Below are 22718 nucleotides of genomic sequence, written 5' to 3' on the forward strand. Positions count from 1 at the left end.
TGAAGCTTTGAAAGTGGAATTCTTTCCCATTCTTGTTTTATGTAGCGCTTCAGTCGTTCAACAGTCCGGGGTCTCCGCTGTCGTAATTTACGCTTCATAATGCGCCACACATTTTCGATGGGAGACAGGTCTGGACTGCAGGCGGGCCAGGAAAGTACCCGCACTCTTTTTTTATGAAGCCACGCTGTTGTAACACGTGCTGAATGTGGCTTGGCATTGTCTTGCTGAAATAAGCAAGGGGGTCCATGAAAAAGCCGGCGCTTGGATGGCAGCATATGTTGTTCCAAAACCTGTATGTACCTTTCAGCATTAATGGTGCCTTCACAGATGTGTAAGTTACCCATGTCTTGGGCACTAATGCACCCCCATACCATCACAGATGTTGACTTTTGAACTTTGCGTCGATAACAGTCTGGATGGTTCGCTTCCCCTTTGGTCCGGATGACACGATGTCGAATATTGCCAAAAACAATTTGAAATGCGGACTCGTCAGACCACAGAACACTTTTCCACTTTGCATGAGTCCATCTTAGATGATCTCGGGCCCAGAGAAGCCGGCGGCGTTTCTGGATGTTGTTGATAAATGGCTTTCGCTTTGCATAGTAGAGCTTTAACTTGCACTTACAGATGTAGCGACCAACTGTATTTAGTGACAGTGGTTTTCTGAAGTGTTCCTGAGCCCATGTGGTGATATCCTTTAGAGATTGATGTCGGTTTTTTATACAGTGCCGTCTGAGGGATCGAAGGTCACGGTCATTCAATGTTGGTTTTTGGCCATGCCGCTTACGTGGAGTGATTTCTCCAGATTCTCTGAAACTTTTGATGATATCATGGACCGTAGATGTTGAAATCCCTAAATTTCTTGCAATTGCACTTTGAGAAACGTTGTTCTTAAACTGTTTGACTATTTGCTCACGCAGTTGTGGACAAAGGGGTGTACCTCGCCCCATCCTTTCTTGTGAAAGACTGAGCCTTTTTTGGGAAGCTGTTTTTATACCCAATCATGGCACCCACCTGTTCCCAATTAGCCTGCACACCTGTGGGATGTTCCAAATAAGTGTTTGATGAGCATTCCTCAACTTTATCAGTATTTATTGCCACCTTTCCCAACTTCTTTGTCACGTGTTGCTGGCATCAAATTCTAAAGTTAATGATTATTTGCAAAAAAAAAATGTTTATGAGTTTGAACATCAAATATGTTGTTTTTGTAGCATATTCAACTGAATATGGGTTGAAAAGGATTTGCAAATCATTGTATTTTGTTTATATTTACATCTAACACAATTTCCCAACTCATATGGAAACGGGGTTTGCAGATATACTGAAAGTATTCAAGTGTGCACAATAATGCAACAAGACATTGTTTCTTTTTTTCACCATCAGATTTTTTTAAAATATGTTAGGGTTAGGGTTCAAAATTCATACATTTATTTGAAATGTTAAAAAAAAAAATCATGCTCCAATAGAAAAAAAACTGCAATTTTCACTTCTTTTTTTAAGTTTGGAAATCTTTATCGTGGTGTCATTTCCATTTTTTGACAGGGAAAAAATAACTTTTTTTGGTGTTCTTGTTTCTTTATATCAAAACAACCTGCGTTTTTAAATTTTTATATTTTTCCTCAACTGATTTGTTTTGTGTGTAAAAAATTGCAGAGTTAAAATAGTTTGGATTAGAGCAGGGATTCTCAAACCGTGGTACGTGTACCACTAGTGGTACGCGGGCTCCATCTAGTGGTACGGCAAATATTTGATTCATTATTTAAGAACAGTGTTTTATTTTCCTAAAGACACTGTTTAAACTGTGTGTAATGTTCCACTGCCCCAAATATTGAACATACTTCTCTGCCTTGTTTTTAATGAATACTTGGGCCTACTCTGCCACTGTATTTTAATGTTGGTCATTATGTTGGTACTTGGACAACCAAGTGTTTTCTGAAGTGGTACTTGGTTAAAAAAATGTTTTGAGGACCACTGGACTAGACAATTTTCCACCTCAGTGGACAACTAACCATCCATCCATCCATCCACTTTTTACCGAGGGTGCTGGAGCCTATCTCAGCTGCACTCATACGGAAGGTGGGGTACACCCTGGACAAGTCGCCACCTTATCCGAGGGCCAACACAGATAGACAGACAACATTCACACTCACATTCACACACTAGGGCCAATTTAGTGTTGCCAATCAACCTATCCCCAGGTGCATGTCTTTGGAGGTGGGAGGAAGCCGGAGTACCCGGCGGGAACCCACGCAGTCACGGGGAGAACATGCAAACTCCACACAGAACCTCAGTGGGGAAAAAAAATATATATATATTTTTTCATCATGCTCTCATTTATTAAGATGTGTTAAATGTGGTCATTGTAACATTCTCAACCAACGTATTGGACTTTTGTGTGTGTGTGCATAATTTCCACTTACCTGATTTATTTGTTGTATGTGTTGAACTTCACATTATTTATTCATTATTATTTAGTCAAAAATTCAATTTTTACAATACAAGCTGGACATATTTAGTTGTTCCCATTTTGCACTTAATTCATTTGTGTTCAATTACACAAATTATAGATCTCATTGGGAAAAAAATGTGACACAAAAGAAGCAATTTGTATCGTGTAAACGGGCTTATGTTGTTGTTTTTTCACATTTTCCCTTACCATATTTATTTTGTGTTGAATTACAAAAGCTATTGGTCACATTATTTATTACAAAACGTGTTGACGTTTTTATGGGAGGTCGCATTTTTGGACATGAAAAAACAAACCCCCTGCGAGTTTAATTAATTTTTTTAATTTTTCATATTTTCCCTTACCATATTTGCTTTGTGTGTTGAACCACGGTACAAAAGTTATTGGCCACATTTCTATTTTTTTTTTTATGATCATGCTCTCATTTTTGTAACATGAGAAGAACGTTTTTTTTTCATTTTATATCATAGATTGATTGTCATCTTTTTTTAATGTCCCTTTTAGGAAACTCCATGTCCATGTGGGGTCGTTCTCTTGGAGGGTCTCAGCTGCATCTGGACCTGCCTCTACATACTCAGGGCCTACGTAAGTCCATTCACACACACACAAACTCTTATGGAGCGCTTTTAAAACTTTTGACTTTTCCAGTGAGCGGTTTGGACCACGTGCATCTGACTGAAGCAGTGAATCAAGCCAGGCAGTTTTCTTACCACCTGAGGCCTCATAGCGCTGGACAAGGGGGCCGGGGCCAACGTGGAAAACATTGACACACACACACACACTCTATAAAGTTTTGCATGTTTTCTCAGCTGGCTAAAAAAGCCTTCACATTACAGTGGACATTGTTTGCTGGAAGCGTGCTGCTTTCTAAAATTAAGCGGCGTGACGTGAGAAAGGTGACATCACTGGGCGTGGGTTACGTGTGCAGAAAGGCACATGTAAAAAGATAACCTTTCTTCCATTGTGAGACAAACACGTACACAACCCCTCGTTTGGCGCGCTCGCTCACATATTGAGATAACCTTTCCTCTGGTTCTGCAGAATGAGGTGCTCTATCAACAGCCGCTCATACAGACAGCCCACCTGCAGACACACACACACACACACACACACACCACAAAATACATTCCTTTTCATGGCTTTTGTGAACTGTGCTGTTAAAACACACGAGTTACACCTCAATGTAATAATTATTGTTTTCCATTACATCCATCCATCCATTTTCTACTGCTTGTCCCTATAAACTGTTACTAAGAAAAAAAATGGACTCAAACATCAGCTGCATTGTTTTTGGATTTTTGTCCGTCTTTTATTAACCAAGCAAAAAAAAATTCCACATTTCAAAGCATGGTGAAAGATCCAAAAATGTTTATTTTTGCAACAATTAAAAAAAACATGCTCCCACAGTGTGTGTGTGTGTGTGTGTAGGTGCACGTTTATGTGGATCAGTACATGTCTCGGAGGTTGCCGCGGTGAGTGGATGTGCCGTTAGCCACGGTGACGCTGTAACAGTAGAGCAGGTCGGTCAGCCATTGCTCCCTGGTCGCACCGCGGGAGTACCTCTGTAACACACACACACACGCACACACACGAACATGTCATACTTGAGCTTGAAGGACAGGATCATGGGGATTTGAATATAAGACAACACTCAGGATGTTTTTGAAATACCTAATACAGGCGTCGGCAACCTTTACCACTCAAAGAGCCATTTTGACCCGTTTCACAAATTAAAGAAAACAATGTGAGCCACAAAACTCTTTTGAAATTTAAAATGAAATAAGACTGAATACAAAGTTTTTTTTGCTTTGTGCTATGTACAAACCAGGGGTCTCAGACACGCGGCCTGCGAGACGTTATTTTGCGGGCCGCACTAACATTCAATTTTCATATTGAGGTGCTGGCCGCAAAATAACGTCTCACGGGCCGCGAGTTTTATAATGAATGGCGCTTGACAGCGTTATACTTGCCAACCTTCCCAATTTTTCCGGGACATTTCCGTAATTCAGAGCTACTATCCTTTCAAATGTCTGCTGATTTTCACCCAAACAACACTAATAAGGGCGTGTCGCGATGGCACTGTCATTAGCGCCCTCTGCAGCCTGTACAAACAGCGTGCCAGCCCAGTCACATGTTGTATGCGGCCTCTGCCTGCACACTTACGTGACTGCAAGGCATGTTTGTTCAACAGCCATACAGGTTACACTGAGGGTGGCGATATAAACAATTTTAACACTCTTACTAATATGCGCCACAATGTGAACCCACACCAAACAAGAATGACAAACACATTTCGGAAGAACATCCGCACCGTAACACAACATAAACACAACAGAACAAATGCCCGGAATCTCATGCATCCCTAACTCTTCCGGGCTACAATATACACCCCCACTACCACCAAACCCCGCCCCCCCCACACACATCAACCCCCCTCCGTGCGTCGGTTGAGGTGGGCGGGGTTATGGGTGTATATTGTAGCCCGGAAGAGTTAGGGCTGCATGGGATTCTGGGTATTTGTTCTGTTGTGTTTATGTTGTGTTAAGGTGGGATGTTCTCTCGAAATGTGTTTGTCATTCTTGTTTGGTGTGGGTTCACATTGTGGCGCATATTAGTAACAGTGCTAAAGTTGTTTAAATCGCCACCCTCAGTGTACCTGTATGGCTGTTGACCAAGTATGCCTTGCAGTCACTTACTTGGGTAGGCAGAAACCACATACAACATGTAACTGGGCCGCCACGCAGATAGCATGGTGTAAAAAGCTGACGCGACGACAGGTTTTAAAGGACGCTAAAGGCAGTGCAATCACGGCACGCCCTCATTAATGTTGTCCTGGTGAAGATCGGAGAATGGTTTCCCCGGGAGACTTCCGGGAGGGGCACTGAAATTCGGAAGTCTCCCGGAAAAATCGGGGGTGTCGGCAAGTAATCAGCTGAGCCGCATCAGAGTGATCAAAGAGCTGCATGCGGCTCTGGAGCCGCGGGTTGCCGACCCCTGACCTAATAGATTACAATAAATAAAAGTTTACAGGCATTTCACTAAATCGGTCTTACTTGTGTCCCCAGAAAATGAAATGCCATAAAGTTTACTATGAAATAAATTAATTTTATGAAATAGATCAACTGGTTCCACTTTATAACTAGTCTTGTGATCTCAACAAAAGACAATATTTCCCCTCCCAAAACATTTGAAAAAGATGAGTGAACATATCTGGGAGTACCTTGTCCCTCATCACATGTGGCTTCACTCTATCACAGGGTAGGGAACCTATGGCTCTCGAGCCAGATGTGGCTCTTTTGATGACGGCATCTGGCTCTCAGATAAATCTTAGCTGACATTGACACGATAAGTAATGAATAATTCAGCAGGTAATCACAGTGTTAAAAATAACGTTCAAAATATAAAACATTCTCATGCATTTTAATCCATTCATCCGTTTTGAAGTATTGAAGTATTTGATTTATTATTGGTTAGATTCAGAATAACAGTGTTATTAAAAAGAATAAGAGACTTATTATACTCTAAAAATGTTGGTCCTACTTAAAAATGCACGCATTTAGTTGTATTCAGTGTTAAAAAATATTATATGGCTCTCACGGAAATACATTTTACAATATTTGGCTTTCATGGCTCTCTCAGCCAAAAAGGTTCCCGACCCCTGGTCTATCACATTTGTTTTTCTTAATGTTTTAGGTAATTTTGGCCTAAGTTAAGAATTTTTAAGCAAAAAAATGGCCAGATGAACTAAAAATACTACCAAACTAATAGTATCACTAGACGAGACCGGCAGGGTTATTCAACTTAATTGTTGTAGGGGCGACTTTCCTAGAAATCTAAGGGATCTATTAGTCATATTAGTAGATTCCGGAGAACAAGCGTACTCTATTAACTCATTTGACTTTGGTGTATTTATTTTGTCAGAGGTACGGGAGCGCTCTGCTGTTTCTGCAAAGATGTGAGTCTGGTGAGTTTTTTGAACCGAACTCATGGGCCACCAGTTGAATAGCTCAAATGATGAAAAAGAGAGGACCTAAGATGGAACCTTGAGGAACACCACTAATTAAAGCTACTGACTGCATTTGAAGTAAACAAGCTACAGCAACACCTATGTAATCACATTATGAAAAACATGTAACTGCCAAAAAGGAGCGGACTTAAAGGGGTGCTTAGAGGAACACTTCAGTTATGTCAATTACAAGTTTGGATCCCAGTGTTCTATGTTTGCTAGCAAGGTTAAAATGCCAATGAGTTTACGGTGGTCCAAGTTCCTCTACAGCAGTGTTTCTTAACCATAGGGCCAAGAAAAAATATGTGTTTGTCAGCTGTGGTTTGTATGGGCCGTAGCGGTACTCATTTGTAATACACTTTTCCACCACCTGTGGCCGTAACGACTATATCAAAGCAACAGAACAAGCCTGCAGCGAAAGTCATAAAGAAGTTTCTTAAGTGCAAAAAATTAAGACTCAAGTGGTGAAGCTGTATTATCATTTGCAATTTAGTTTTACTGACAGTTTAGTTAAACATATATTATTATTATTATTATTATTAATTTATTTAGAGATAAAAAACATTTAGCGCACAGTTTTTATGACTGACTTATTTTTAGTATATTTGATTAGTATTTATTTTTGTAATCAGCCAGACCTAAACCTTGATAACCATCTTTGTGACTAACACATGCTTTAATATCATTTGACAAGGTTTGTCCTGTTAAACTGTAAGTAGGTGAGATATAATTGTTGAATACAATTGATTACTAATTGAGTGTTAATGTTTGAGTGAGTAGACAAGTGCACTTCAATGTTTAGGAATGATCTGCAAGAAGAAGGTTTACCGTGAGGTGTTGTATGAGCTCCTGCAGCAGGCTGGTGTTGGCCATCAGCTGCTTGTGCAGCGGCGTGTGCTGCAGCAGCATCATCAACATCTGTCCCAGCAGCGGCAGCTCGTCTTCACTCATGTCCCCAAAACGCAGCTGCAGGACCATCCTCAGCAGGCGCGGCACGGTGCTCAGCGCCGTCACGCACGCCGCCCAAATGGCCTCCCTGCACACAGAGGGGGAACACGTGTTCAAAGCCAGCTTTGTTGTTTTGTTGTACAAACCCCGTTTCCATATGAGTTGGGAAATTGTGTTAGATGTAAATATAAATGGAATACAATGATTTGCAAATCCTTTTCAACCCATATTCAATTGAATGCACTACAAAGACAAGATATTTGATGTTCAAACTCATAAACTTTATTTTTTTTTTGCAAATAATAATTAACTTAGAATTTCATGGCTGCAACACGTGCCAAAGTAGTTGGGAAAGGGCATGTTCACCACTGTGTTACATTGCCTTTCCTTTTAACAACACTCAGTAAACGTTTGGGAACTGAGGAGACACATTTTTTAAGCTTCTCAGGTGGAATTCTTTCCCATTCTTGCTTGATGTACAGCTTAAGTTGTTCAACAGTCCGGGGGTCTCCGTTGTGGTATTTTAGGCTTCATATAGCGCCACACATTTTCCAATGGGAGACAGGTCTGGACTACAGGCAGGCCAGTCTAGTACCCGCACTCTTTTACTATGAAGCCACGTTGATGTAACACGTGGCTTGGCATTGTCTTGCTGAAATAAGCAGGGGCGTCCATGGTAACGTTGCTTGGATGGCAACATATGTTGCTCCAAAACCTGTATGTACCTTTCAGCATTAATGGCGCATTCACAGATGTGTAAGTTACCCATGTCTTGGGCACTAATACACCCCCATACCATCACAGATGCTGGCTTTTCAACTTTGCACCTATAATGGTTCTTTTCCTCTTTGGTCCGTAGGACACGACGTCCAGTTTCCAAAAACTATTTGAAATGTGGACTCGTCAGACCACAGAACACCATACTTGCCAACCCTCCCGAATTTTCTGGGAGACTCCCGAAATTCAGCGCCTCACCCGAAAACCTCCCGGGACAAATATTCTCCCGAAAATCTCCCGATTTTCAGCCATGTGGACCTGAGTGAGGACAGCCTTTTTTCAAGACGGGAGGACAACAGGGTGACAAGAACTAAATCATCCAGACTAGGGATAAATTGTATTATTATGTTTATCTTACCTAAAAATAAATATATTTATTAATTAAAAAAACAAAACAAAAAAACATTTTTACTATATTTTGCTAAAAACATCAAAATTATTTGTATTTTATTTTTTCTGACTTCCTTATTACATCCAGCCATAGAATTATACATTAAAATAAACATATTTGAAATAATTAATTTTAAATTATCATAATAATTCATTTAAAATGACCATATTTAATTACTAATATAATTGCTTGTTTATCAACAACTTTAGCATTTTATTCATTACATTTTGAAGCTCTCAGAAGCCAAGTTATGTTATATTCCTTAAGATTTATTTATTCAAGTTTGAAGTATCAATTATCTAAACACAGTTTTGTTTGCATATTTTCAGGATATATATATATATATATATATATATATATATATATACACACACACACACACAGGTAAAAGCCAGTAAATTAGAATATTTTGAAAAACTTGATTTATTTCAGTAATTGCATTCAAAAGGTGTAACTTGTACATTATATTTATTCATTGCACACAGACTGATGCATTCAAATGTTTATTTCATTTAATTTTGATGATTTGAAGTGGCAACAAATGAAAATCCAAAATTCCGTGTGTCACAAAATTAGAATATTGTGTAAGGCTAATACAAAAAAGGGATTTTTAGAAATGTTGGCCAACTGAAAAGTACGAAAATGAAAATATGAGCATGTACAATACTCAATACTTGGTTGGAGCTCCTTTTGCCTCAATTACTGCGTTAATGTGGCGTGGCATGGAGTCAATGAGTTTCTGGCACTGCTCAGGTGTTATGAGAGCCCAGGTTGCTCTGATAGTGGCCTTCAACTCTTCTGCGTTTTTGGGTCTGGCATTCTGCATCTTCCTTTTCACAATACCCCACAGATTTTCTATGGGGCTAAGGTCAGGGGAGTTGGCAGGCCAATTTAGAACAGAAATACCATGGTCCGTAAACCAGGCACGGGTAGATTTTGCGCTGTGTGCAGGCGCCAAGTCCTGTTGGAACTTGAAATCTCCATCTCCATAGAGCAGGTCAGCAGCAGGAAGCATGAAGTGCTCTAAAACTTGCTGGTAGACGGCTGCGTTGACCCTGGATCTCAGGAAACAGAGTGGACCGACACCAGCAGACGACATGGCACCCCAAACCATCACTGATGGTGGAAACTTTACACTAGACTTCAGGCAACGTGGATCCTGTGCCTCTCCTGTCTTCCTCCAGACTCTGGGACCTCGATTTCCAAAGGAAATGCAAAATTTGCATGGTTGGGTGATGGTTTGGGGTGCCATGTCATCTGCTGGTGTCGGTCCACTCTGTTTCCTGAGATCCAGGGTCAACGCAGCCGTCTACCAGCAAGTTTTAGATCACTTCATGCTTCCTGCTGCTGACCTGCTCTATGGAGATGGAGATTTCAAGTTCCAACAGGACTTGGCGCCTGCACACAGCGCAAAATCTACCCGTGCCTGGTTTACGGACCATGGTATTTCTGTTCTAAATTGGCCCGCCAACTCCCCTGACCTTAGCCCCATAGAAAATCTGTGGGGTATTGTGAAAAGGAAGATGCTGAATGCCAGACCCAAAAACGCAGAAGAGTTGAAGGCCACTATCAGAGCAACCTGGGCTCTCATAACACCTGAGCAGTGCCAGAAACTCATCGACTCCATGCCACGCCGCATTAACGCAGTAATTGAGGCAAAAGGAGCTCCAACCAAGTATTGAGTATTGTACATGCTCATATTTTTCATTTTCATACTTTTCAGTTGGCCAACATTTCTAAAAATCCCTTTTTTGTATTAGTCTTACACAATATTCTAATTTTGTGACACACGGAATTTTGGATTTTCATTTGTTGCCACTTCAAATCATCAAAATTAAATGAAATAAACATTTGAATGCATCAGTCTGTGTGCAATGAATAAATATAATGTACAAGTTACACCTTTTGAATGCAATTACTGAAATAAATCAAGTTTTTCAAAATATTCTAATTTACTGGCTTTTACCTGTATATATGTATGAAATACTTGACTTGGTGAATTCTCGCTGTCAATATATTCCTCCCCTCTTAACCACGCCCCCCACCTCCCGAAATTGGAGGTCTCAAGGTTGGCAAGTATGCAGAACACTTTTCCACTTTGTATCAGTCCATCTTAGATGAGCTCAGGCCCAGCGAAGCAGACGGCGTTTCTGGGTGTTGTTGATCAACGGTTTTTGCCTTGCATAGGAGAGTTTTAACTTGCACTTACAGATGTAGCGACCAACTGTAGTTACTGACAGTGGGTTTCTGAAGTGTTCCTGAGCCCATGTGATGATATCCTTTCCACACTGATGTCGCTTGTTGATGCAGTACAGCCTGAGGGATCGAAGGTCACGGGCTTAGCTGCTTACGTGCAGTGATTTCTCCAGATTCTCTGAACCCTTTGATGATATTACGGACCGTAGATGGTGAAATCCCTAAATTGGTTTTCCCTAGAAAGGTTTTTCTTAAACTGTTCAACAATTTGCTCACACATTTGTTGACAAAGTGGTGACCCTCGCCCCATTCTTGTTTGTGAATGACTGAGCATTTCATGGAATCTACTTTTATACCCAATCATGTTCCCAATTTGCCTGTTCACCTGTGGGATGTTCCAAATAAGTGTTTGATGAGCATTCCTCAACTTTATCAGTATTTATTGCCACCTTTCCCAACTTCTTTGTCGCGTGTTGCTGGCATCAAATTCTAAAGTTGATGATTATTTGCAACAAAAAAAAATGTTGTCTTTGCATATTCAACTGAATATGGGTTGAAAATTATTTGCAAATCATTGTATTCCATTTATATTTACATCTAACACAATTTCCCAACTAAATGGTAAATGGGTTATACTTGTATAGCGCTTTTCTACCTTCAAGGTACTCAAAGCGCTTTGACACGCTTTCCACATTCACCCATTCACACACACTTTCATACACACTGATGGCGGGAGCTGCCATGCAAGGCGCTAACCACGACCCATCAGGAGCAAGGGTGAAGTGTCTTGCTCAAGACACTTCACACTCTGGGGCAAAGACACTTCACCCTCAAGGACACAACGGACGTGACGAGGTTGGTAGAAGGTGGGAATTGAACCAGGAACCCTCAGATTGCTGGCACAGCCACTCCCTCAACCGCGTTACGCCATCCCATATGGAAACAGGGTTTGTTTTTTAAAATCTTACCTTTTGTGACGGCTGCCGTCGGCCGCGTCCTCTTGACGCCGGCCGACCAGCAAAGCCAGCAGGCTGAGGCAGCAGCGCGCCAAGAAGCGCATCACGGGGTCTATGGGCAGCAGGGTCAGGTCCATTAGTCTGGAGACTGCTCTGAGCAGGCTGGCGGCCATGCTGTCAGGCACCACCTTCAGCTGCATCTAAGACGCACAACACGTCCTTCAGTCATCATCACACTTGTGCGGGCTCATCTTCATCCTCTCACCATGTATTCATAGATGCCGTTTTGTACGACGTCGAAGCACTGAGACCTGGAACCCAGACTTTCCAAACGCTGACACACCTCCTGTGCACCAACATCAAAGAAGGAAGGTAAGAACTGTGGTTGTGAACACACTCGCACACCTGCAAGAATGGCTCAGTAAACATTGGAATTTGTGTCTTGCCTGAATGAACCGCGGCTCCCCAGTGTCAGCAGCACTCATGCAGCCCCCCACCAGCCAAACTATCTTGCTACTCACTTGTGTTGGCGGCTGTTTAGTCACTAATGGCCGTGTGTTGACTCATGTAAATCGATACTGCTTAACAAGCTGCACACGGACTACTCTAAAGTGCATGACATTGTTGGTATTGTACTGTACCTTCGATACAAGGCCAACTATTGCAATGTCTAACACCTTCCTCTGTTCTTGGTCCCCTGCTTTTTATCATTTACATTCTTCCCCTGGGCAATATTTTCCGTAAATTTAAAATACATTTTCACTGTTATGCGGATGACACCCAGCTCTACAGCTCAACCAAACCAACTGCCTCTCTTCCTCCTTCCTCCCTTACAGACTGCCTCAGTGAACTCAAGCAGTGGTTCTCATCCAATTTCCTTCAACTCAATAGTAATAAAACCAAAATCTTACTTGTCGGTACAAAAACCATTCTCGCCAAAACCGACAGCTTGTCCATTACTCTCTGCAATTCCTCTGTCTCCCCCTCCTCCCAAGTCAAGAGTCTGTGTGTCATCCTCGACAGCACACTCTCCTTTCAAGCCCACATAAACAGCATTACCTGGTCTGCTTACTTTCATCTTCGGAACATTTATCGTCTTCGCCCATCCCTTACCCCTCATACTGCTGCCATACTAGTCCATAGCCTGGTCACCTCTCGCCTGGACTACTGCAACTCTCTCCTGTTTGGTCTCCCTCACAAGTCACTTCACAAACTTCAGCTTCTCCAGAACTCTGCAGCCTGGATAATCACCAGAACCCCTCCAATCCAGCACATCACCCCTGTTCTGCAGCAACTCTACTGGCTACCCATCAAACATCGTATCCACTTTAAAATAATTCTCCTCACTTTCAAAGCCATCCATAACCTCTCTCCATCATATCTCTCTGACTTGATCCATGTCGCCACGCTCTCACGTTCCCTAAGATCCTCTTCATCCATCCATCTCACTGTCCCTTTATTTAAACTGTCCACCATGGGTGCCCGAGCTTTCAGCCGCTCTGCCCCACATCTTTGGAACTATTTACCACCAGACCTTCGTAACTTAGATTCAATATCCCTCTTCAAATCAAGACTCAAAACACACCTATTCCTGATTGCTTATTCATTGTAATCATATTTTCTTCTCTATCTTTGTTGTTGTTGTTGTTTTTTTATCTAATTTGATTTTATTGTTTTGATTTTGTACGGTGTCCTTGAGTGCCCAGAAAGGCGCCTTATAAATAAAATGTATTATTATTATTATTATTATTATTATAAATACGCTGTTTTTTTGTCCCTCCACACATTGCACTTCAAATATTACAGTTTCACCACATGGATTTTTTTAAACATAGTCATTTTTGCCTTAAATTAAGCATTTTCAAGCATAAAAATGGCTAAATAAACTAAAAATGTCCATACTTCAGTAGTATTGTCCACCCGAGGAGACCAAACCACTCTGAGCATGCTGTTTAGTATCGTGGCCACTGATTGGCTCAGCTTCAGTCAGCACTACTGTATTGGATTGAAAGAGTGTAAAGGTGACTAAAGTGTGTTATTTAATGTCTGCAGGGCTCTAATATTGTTACAATATATTTAAAAGTAGCAGACCGTTTTTTTTACGCTCTAGCAATGACAATATTCCATTTATAATTAATGATTACTACTTGGCAGTCATGTCCGGGACCAATTAACAGCGATAAAAGAGGGATTACTGTGATCATGTGAGTGCAGTCACAGTACCGGTACTTTGAAAGTATTTTCCTTCAATATGACATACAGTCCTTCATTAGCTCTTATCTGCTGGTGTGCACAACTCTCTCAAAAAGACACAAACTTATGACTTGTGTCCTAACAGAAAGCAACATCAACATGACATGAATCAAATATTGTTTTCTACTAACCATTATAAAATGTAATTTAATTGTTTTATCTACATCCCCATAAATTGTAGATGCAAAACTGTAATTTGGCTCCTACAACCCTTTTTTCTACATGTCATCCAAGCGGCTGGTAAGAAAAACATCCGGTGTACACTTGTGGTGCAGTAAATCACTCTCATTGGTTTTGCACTTTTGCTGTTTAACTATGCTGCAAAATATGATATTTATTTAGTGTTGTGTTCCTTTGTTGCTTGCAAGCACAGCATATATCGTTACATTTAGCCATGTATTGTGTTGAAAAGGTACCGTGACGTTCCCAGACCTTCTACAAATGGTCAAATCTAAAAACTTAAACACATCTTATATTTATTTTACCTTATTTTATTTATTAATTAGTTTAAATTTTGATTATTTCTGGTTAGCATTCCTCTGAACTGTACTTTGTACTGGAACAGCAACAATGATTCCCGGGCGCAGCCACCGCTGATGCCCACTGCTCCCCTCACCTCCCAGGGGGTGGTCAAGGGTGATGGGTCAAATGCAGAGAATAATTTCGCCACACCAGTGTGTGTATGACAATCATTGGTACTTTAACTTAACTTAATGCTTGAGGCTCTAGAAGCTGTTGCACAACTTCTTTAACAACTTAAAAAAAGGTCCTATTTTTTTCAAACCACACACATTTTCATCAACACCTAATCAAATTCCTCATTTCAACACGTGCACGAGTTAGCACGCGCCGTTTGTCGTAGCGGCGCACCTGTTGACATTCTCCCCGTCATGAGAAACAATCCCGCCTCATTAGCCCGACCGCCGATGACACGGTCCGTCCCTTAATGCCGCCCCCCTCGTGCCCCGTCCCGATTCTTTACCGCCACTCGGCTGTGATTGACTCAGACAGGCAAATGAGAGAGGCCGGATCTGAGGCTGTAATTGAGGAGCTGAATTAGTGATTAGAAGCCTCCCACACAAGCCCTAGGGGATGCTGCGCTAACTGTAATTTCAGTGCAGAAATGTCACACTCCCATCACGCCACTGGCTCTCATTAGCGCTTGTTGATATCCACCGTGGACGATAACCGCGCATTTCCAACCTGCGCCACGCGATAAAAGTTCCCCTCTCAGCGCTCTGAGCTGCGTGAGAGAGAGGGACGAAGACCGAGGGTATAGGAAGTTTTCAGTTTGACCGACGCCTCGCCTAGTGTGTGCACACGCACCTCCGCCACGTCCCAGTGGTGCGTGAACTGCTCCAGCGTGGTGAGCTGCAGCTTTAGGGGCGACAGGGGGGAGGCGGCCGTGACTCCAGCGTTGCGGGCGTGCTGCAGGCGCGAGAGCTGCTCGCAGGAGTAGCCCGTCAGGGTGGAGAACAGGAAGCTGACGTATTCCACGTCCTGTAGAGCCGCTTCCTGGCTCCCCACTGACCAGCTGCTCAGAGACGATCTGGAAAACAAACCAACGGCATTTCTTTCAAAAGGACTTGGGGGTCCAAAGTGCGAGCCATTTGCTGACCATAACTTGTTTTTTAAAAGAAGAATATTATAAAAAATGGAAAAAGAAGGCAAAAAGACAAGAACAATATGGTGATATTAATACTAGTGATAATAATATGCTTTGTCGAAAATAACACAAAGTTGTGAGGCAGACTGTAAAGTACAGTACGCTCACATTCTAACAAAGGGGGTCTAAAGTGCGGCCTGGGAGGTCTGCTTTTTTTCTTGGCATGTGGCAGACTAAAAATAAACTTTACCAAAAAAAATTGCTACAAACTAGGGCTGCAACTAACAATTAATTTGATAATCGATTAATCTGTCGATTATTACTTCGATTAATCGATTAATAATCGGATAAAAGAGAAACTACATTTCTATCCTTTCCAGTATTTTATTGGAAAAAAAAACAGCATACTGGCACCAAACTTATTTTGATTATTGTTTCTCAGCTGTTTGCACATGTTGCAGTTTATAAATAAAGGTTTATAAAAAAATAAAAAATTAAAAATATTGCCTCTGGGCATGCGCATAGCATAGATCCAACGAATCGATGACTAAATTCATCGCCAACTATTTTTATAATCGATTTTCATCGATTTAATCGATTAGTTGTTGCAGCCCTACTACAAACAAAAACACCAAACTGAGAAAAATATAAAAAGGTGTGAAACAGTTTAAATGTTGATACTAAGAATACTTTTACTTTTTATTTTATTTTATTTTTTAAATATGAATAATTTGAGAACCCATTTCGATTCTTGGAGTGACGATTCCTTTCAGAATCGATTCTTGCAATAAATTATTTGGTATAATAATGATAATAAAACCTTTTCAAAACAGACTAATAAACCTCTTTGTGGTTGCTGACGTACGACCTCTACGCACAGCAAGTAAATGTCTTTTGAAAAATGTAAAATTGTAATTGTTGTATTTGAAAATTATGAATCGATTTAAAATGGAAATGATTAATTGAATTCCATCCATCCATTTTCTACCGCTTGTCCCTTACGGAGTCGTGGGGGGTGCTGGAGCCTATCTCACCTGCACACGGGCGGAATTGATTTGATCAATTAATTGAATTGATTTTATTAGCACCGCTACTAATAATAGTGTGTCTGATTTTGTCACCTCTGATTTACTGTCATATCCACTTCAGATTAGCCTTTATAGAAACATGCAAATACCAATATGGCCTCTGTGTCCTTTGATATTTCACTAAACGGTTCTGTGGAAAAGGTCATCTACAACAGAGCCTTAAAAGGTCCAATTTAGAGTTGAAAGTTGAAACTATCGTCTTGCATGACGTCAGCAAATGAAGTGATCTTTCTCCACGTGCGTGTCGATTGGTTTGTTCGATTGAGAAATAGTTTAAAACACACGTTATAGCCTTAATGTGTATTTTAGGGAAAATGGTTGAAATAAACAAATATTTTTCTGCTTTCCATAAACTTCAATATTTTTTTCCAATAAAAACGTTGATATTGAAATTGTTGGCCAACGACAAAAATTCTCTGCTATTCACCGCCAGACAGATCACAGCACACACGCGCCTACGCTCTCATGTGCGTTCTTTTACAGCGTCCGTGCGAAAACTGTATCTGCGTATTTAAAGTTCCGGGCTTTCCATGCGGTTCAGATTTAATCCATTTTTATTACTTACACTCATTAAACGATTAATCGAAGCCAAAGATAATAAATCAACATTTCTCTCTAAACAAAATAATCAATTTAATCAATTTAATCTATTAATCGTTGCAGCTCTACACCTGTACATGCATTTTTGGTCCTGTAGTGTGTACTGAGTGTACAAACACTTTGAGAATCATCTTCCATCCAAATCTATTAAGGCAGGTGACAGTATGGCTCTGCATAAGACACTGACACAGCTTTTAAAAAAGGGCTAGAAACCTACCTTTTTAAAAAAGCATATAGCTAAGCTAGAAACCTACCTTTTTAAAAAAGCATATAGCTAATTTTGAATATTTTTACTGTCTTGTTTTAATGCTTTTATGTGTTTACTCTGTAGCACTTTGAGATTTGTTGTTCAAATAAAATCTATTATTATTATATCATCATCTCTTTGCCCTATTCACGACTGCACTATTATTTATCAGTGTTGCACATATTAGTTATTTAAGTAATTGTTTATACTTTTAGTTAATCGATAATATTTATTGATAACATTGAACAAGAGAGCACAGTCTACCAAGTCCAATTCCTTATGTATTAAACATACTTGGTAAATAAAGCTGATTTTGATAAATAGCAATAATTCATTCAAAACGTTTCAGTAGTAGTAAGGGGTGGTCAAAAAAATTGATTCACATCCAAATCACAATTGAATTTTTTCCCCCCCCCCAATTCTAGATTTTAAAATAATTTAAAACTCGCTTTAAATTTGTTTGTTTTTTGCAATTTGTTTTTTTAATGCATTTTTGGATTAAAACATTAAAACCTTACATTATTATTATTGATACTGTTGCTTTATTAATTTTTGTTATTCCCTTTTTTAGTATTTTATTTATATTGTATTTGTATGTCTTCTCACTTGCTTTGCAAATTTCTACCCTAAGTTTTGTAAAACTGGGATTGGGTAGGCATTAGGGTTGCTCTATTTTTTTAAATTGATAAAAATGTCTGTGATTTTTGTAAATAAAATGTAAAAAATACATTTAAAAAAATATATATTTTAGGCCAACAATGTGTGTTTAAGTCGAAGGCCAGCAGCTAAGAGGAGCTTTTGTAATCTGTGACCTGTTTTGAAAAGGTTTAATTATCATTTGTATACCAAATAATATATTACGAGAGTCGTGTTGAATCGAGAATCAATTCTGAATTGAATCGTCCAAAGATTCCCACCTCTAGTACTAAAAGTATCAGCAGTAAGTTTTTCTTTATTTTGCATTTATTAATACACAGAAGTTAGGTTGTTTTTACAGTTTGCATAGTTATTAACATGTTTTATGAACTTTGCATGATATGTTCGATTAAAGATGTTAAACTTTGGAGGTTCCACCGTATTCCTTCACTGACAGATTATGAAAAACATGGAGTTATATATTCAGCGTGGATATGAAATGGGCTGCAGGGCATGGGCCCTGCAGCAGAGATGAAGGGATATGAGCAACGGCAGCAAAATAGTTCACACAACACAGCGTTTGTGAAAGCGGCCGAGCAGAAAAATACTATCGTCGCTGTGACGACATTACATTCCAGCCTTGCAAATGAGCTCTTTGTGTCTCGACAAACTCATCCCCGCTGGACTGAGGCGACCCTTTCCCTTAAAAATGTGTTAACGCCTGACACAAGAAACAAGTCAGATGCACAAAGTGGACGAGGATGTCACAATCAGTGGGACAGGACACTACTGCCATCTCATGGTGGCTGTGTAGAAACACGTGTTTGGTACATGCCCCACTATGATGATTCTAGGTCTACTGTGTGTGGCCCTTAACAAGATTGTGTTCGTGGCCCCATTTTGGTCTTTAATATTAATTATTATTAGACTCCTGAAGGGCCCCCACCCCACCCTAAACCTAACGTCACTGCCCCCACAGACACACGCTCAGCATGTTTACATTCACTAAAAACAAAGTGACTGTTTGAAACCAGCTTTTTTTAACACACACGCAAGAACCTTTTCTTTTAGCTTGTAATGTCTCCAAGATTTTGTGTAGAAAAAAATGTATTACAATTTTTTCTGACTATCACATTTATGTTGGATTATCATTAGAGATGTCCGATAATGGCTTTTTTGCCGATATCCGATATTGTCCAACTCTTAATTACCGATTCCGATATCAACCGATACCGATATATACAGTCGTGGAATTAACACATTGTTATGCCTAATTTTGTTGTGAAGCATTAAACAATGTAACAAGGTTTTCCAAAATAAATCAACTCAAGTTATGGAAAAAAAATGCCAACATGGCACTGCCATATTTATTATTGAAGTCACAAAGTGCAATATTTTTTTTAACATGCCTCAAAACAGCGGCTTGGAATTTGGTATATGCTCTCCCTGAGAGAGCATGAGGAGGTTGAGGTGGGCGGGGGTAGCGGTGGGTGTATATTGTAGCGTCCCGGAAGCGTTAGTGCTGCAATGGGTTCTGGGTATTTGTTCTGTTGTGTTTATGTTGTGTTACGGTGCGAATGTTCTCCCGAAATGTGTTTGTCATTCTTGTTTGGTGTGGGCTCACAGTGTGGCGCATATTTGTAACAGTTTTAAAGTTGTTTATACGGCCACCCTCAGTGTGACCTGTATGGCTGTTGTATGTGTGAAAAGCCGTAGATATTATGTGATTGGGCCGGCACGCAAAGGCAGTGCCTTTAAGGTTTATTGGCACTCTGTACTTCTCCCTACGTTCGTACAGCGGCGTTTTAAAAAGTCATACATTTTACTTTTTGAAACCGATAACGATAATTTCCGATATTACATTTTAAAGCATTTATCGGCCGATGATATCGGCAGTCCGATATTATCGGACATCTGTAATTATCATTATTGGATATTAATTATCATAATAATACATAATCAAAATAATTATTAGTGCATCTACTTTTTTGCATTCGAAAAATTAAAACACACTAATAAGTAATAACTACCAACATGTACAATATTTATTATATTTTGGTCATTTTACTGTATTTCAGTGCTCATAGCACAGACTTCCTTCTTCCGGCAACAAACTCATGTTTGCCATCTTTTGGACAAATGAGGTTTTGCAACATTATCTTTTTAAACCTGACTAAACAGGAGGATGAACTGATAATTATAGAACAACATTGGAGAGACGGGAGCCGAGAGTCAGGACCGTCATGATACAGTAAATGTGAAGCTATGCCGACAGACATGTAGTGCTTCTGCTGCACATGTATTTTATCGATGGAGGCTTTTTGTATCTGGCGAGGAGGACACTGCTCAAAAATACCGTATTTTTTTCGGATTATAAGTCGCAGTTTTTTTCATAGTTTGGCCGTGGGTGCGACATATACTACGGAGCGACTTACCGTATTTTTCGGACTATAAGTCGCAGTTTATTTCATAGTTTGGCTGTGGGTGCGACATATACTCCGGAGCGACTTATGTGTGAAATTAACACTTAAATAATATTATTTGATATTTTACGGTTATCTCATTCGCGTAAGAGAGAAGCAAAATGGCAGCAATCGTCACACACACGTCAGCACAGCAATCGTCACTCACACGTCAACCAATAAGAATTCGGCGGGGGAGGGTCATGGCAGAAGTGCATTGTGGGTCATGGGATGCTAACTGCTATATGCTATACGCTACTGCCGTAGCTATTAAAATGGATCACATCAACATTGGCGGTAATTTATAAAAACTGAGAAGGGCTGAACTAAAATGGCACCGAAAAGGAAATCATATACTGCAGATTACAAGCTGGACGTAGTGAAATATGCTGCAGAGAACGGCGATCGAGCAGCAGAAAGAAAGGACATATCACAGGCAACACCGGGGAGGAAGATTTCATGGGATTTAGCAATTGGGAGTGACAGATTGTTTGGTAAACGTATAGCATGCTCTATATGTTATAGTTATTTGAATGACTCTTACCATATGTTACGTTAACATACCAGGCACGTTCTCAGTTGGTTATTTGTGCGTCATTTGGCGTACACTTATTCAGCCTGTTGTTCACTATTCTTTATTTATTTTAAATTACCTTTCAAATGTCTATTCTTGGTGTTGGATTTTATCAAATAAATTTCCCCCAAAAATGCGTCTTATACTCCAGTGCGACGTATACTGGTATATGTTTTTTTACTTCTTTATTGTGCATTCTCGGCCGGTGCGACTTACACTCCGGAGCGACTTATAGTCCGAAAAATACGGTACTGCATTACTACGAAAGACAAACTGTTTGCGTTCACAAACCCTGCAGTGATATAATCCTTTTCCCACCTACGGTACTCAAAATCAACTAGAAAAAAACGTCCCCGGCCAACTTCATTAAACGGACAACTTTTCATCAAGTGAGTCATTATAATATTGATCATGATACACATCATGCTTGTTATTACAACTATAGTATAAAATCTGTCGAGCTGGCTGTGTACAAACAAAACATGAAATAATACTTTACAGACACTGTAAAATGATCATGTTTTTCAGTCAGTACAGATTGGTGTCCTATCGCATTGTGTTCCAAACTCAAAAGCCATTCAGCGGTTGACGCAGAAGCTAGCTTACTTGCTCATTTCGTAGCACTGTGAGGGTCTCTGTGAGCAAGACAATGTGTTATTACGTTAAACAGTTCTTCAGTGTCCGCTCTTACAATAATGTCGCTACAGCTTGGTCATTATACAGGTTACGGAACGTTAAAGTATAGTTGGCGGTTTTGGGATGCATTTTTGGAGTGATTTCGAGGCAGAATGACTAGCATTGCTAGTCGCATCTTACTAGTGTTTTTTTCTAATCTTTAGAATGCAAAACAAACAAATGTCTGCTGCTGGCCTGCCTAGCGACACGGTGTGCCTGGTTCTGGGGGTCCTGTCACTGGCCAGCCTAGCCTGCCTGCCTGCGTGCGTGCGTGCGTGCGTGCGTGGGGCTGGTGGTCCCGTTTTCCCTGAGTACCGCGCCTGGGTTGGGCTCTCTGGGTGGCTGGAGCCGTACTCTGGCTCCCGCACACACTGGTAAGCAAATATATTGTACATGCATATACACACACATACATAAAAACTGAGGAAACCGGGTAAAACACGGCACACTGATAAATCGTAACCTCAATTTACCATAACAATCTACAAGGCTAACATAGACTACTCCTCCATTTATCTGCTTATTTTTTTCTGCTTATTCAAGTATTCATTATATTTATCTATTGTTGCATTTAAAGCAATGGTATTGTTTATAACAGAGGTAATTATAATAATTAATCATTATCAATAGTGTTGTTTCTATTAGTATTTGTATTGCTCCATTTGTAGTGTAATAATGTTCATTGTCATTTCTGTGTTATTAATATTTACTTCACTAACTGCTTCTTACTATAATTTTTTTTCTATCATATTCGTATGTATCGTATTTGCTGGTGTACCGTTCTTGTCTCTCTGTCTTATCCTTATCCCACTCGGTCTTCTTGTTTTTCTTTGTTC

The 22718-nt window shown here is 40.2% G+C and overlaps 2 protein-coding genes across 3 annotated transcripts in view; one reads left to right on the forward strand and one right to left on the reverse strand.

The window, feature by feature from the left end:
• invs (inversin) overlaps positions 1-3935 on the forward strand; it is a 96951-nt gene extending 93016 nt beyond the window's left edge. The window contains exons 18-19 of one of the 2 annotated variants that reach the window (XM_061954960.1): positions 2972-3052; positions 3116-3935. In XM_061954960.1, coding sequence (XP_061810944.1) covers positions 2972-3052; positions 3116-3234 — 200 coding nt within the window. In that variant the 3' untranslated portion in view covers positions 3235-3935. The remainder of the gene's footprint in view (positions 1-2971; positions 3053-3115) is intronic. The other variant, XM_061954967.2, reaches the window with a different exon arrangement.
• Positions 3758-22718, reverse strand: part of tex10 (testis expressed 10) — a 38099-nt gene continuing 19138 nt past the window's right edge. Inside the window, exons 12-16 of the mRNA XM_061954950.1 lie at positions 15321-15543; positions 12007-12087; positions 11754-11941; positions 7302-7509; positions 3758-4029 (exon numbers count right to left, since the gene is read on the reverse strand). Of these exons, the coding sequence (XP_061810934.1) occupies positions 3913-4029; positions 7302-7509; positions 11754-11941; positions 12007-12087; positions 15321-15543 (817 nt within the window). The 3' untranslated portion in view covers positions 3758-3912. The remainder of the gene's footprint in view (positions 4030-7301; positions 7510-11753; positions 11942-12006; positions 12088-15320; positions 15544-22718) is intronic.

Source organism: Nerophis lumbriciformis, linkage group LG04 (genome assembly GCF_033978685.3).
Source record: "Nerophis lumbriciformis linkage group LG04, RoL_Nlum_v2.1, whole genome shotgun sequence".
In the NCBI taxonomy this organism is placed as follows: Eukaryota; Metazoa; Chordata; class Actinopteri; order Syngnathiformes; family Syngnathidae; genus Nerophis; species Nerophis lumbriciformis.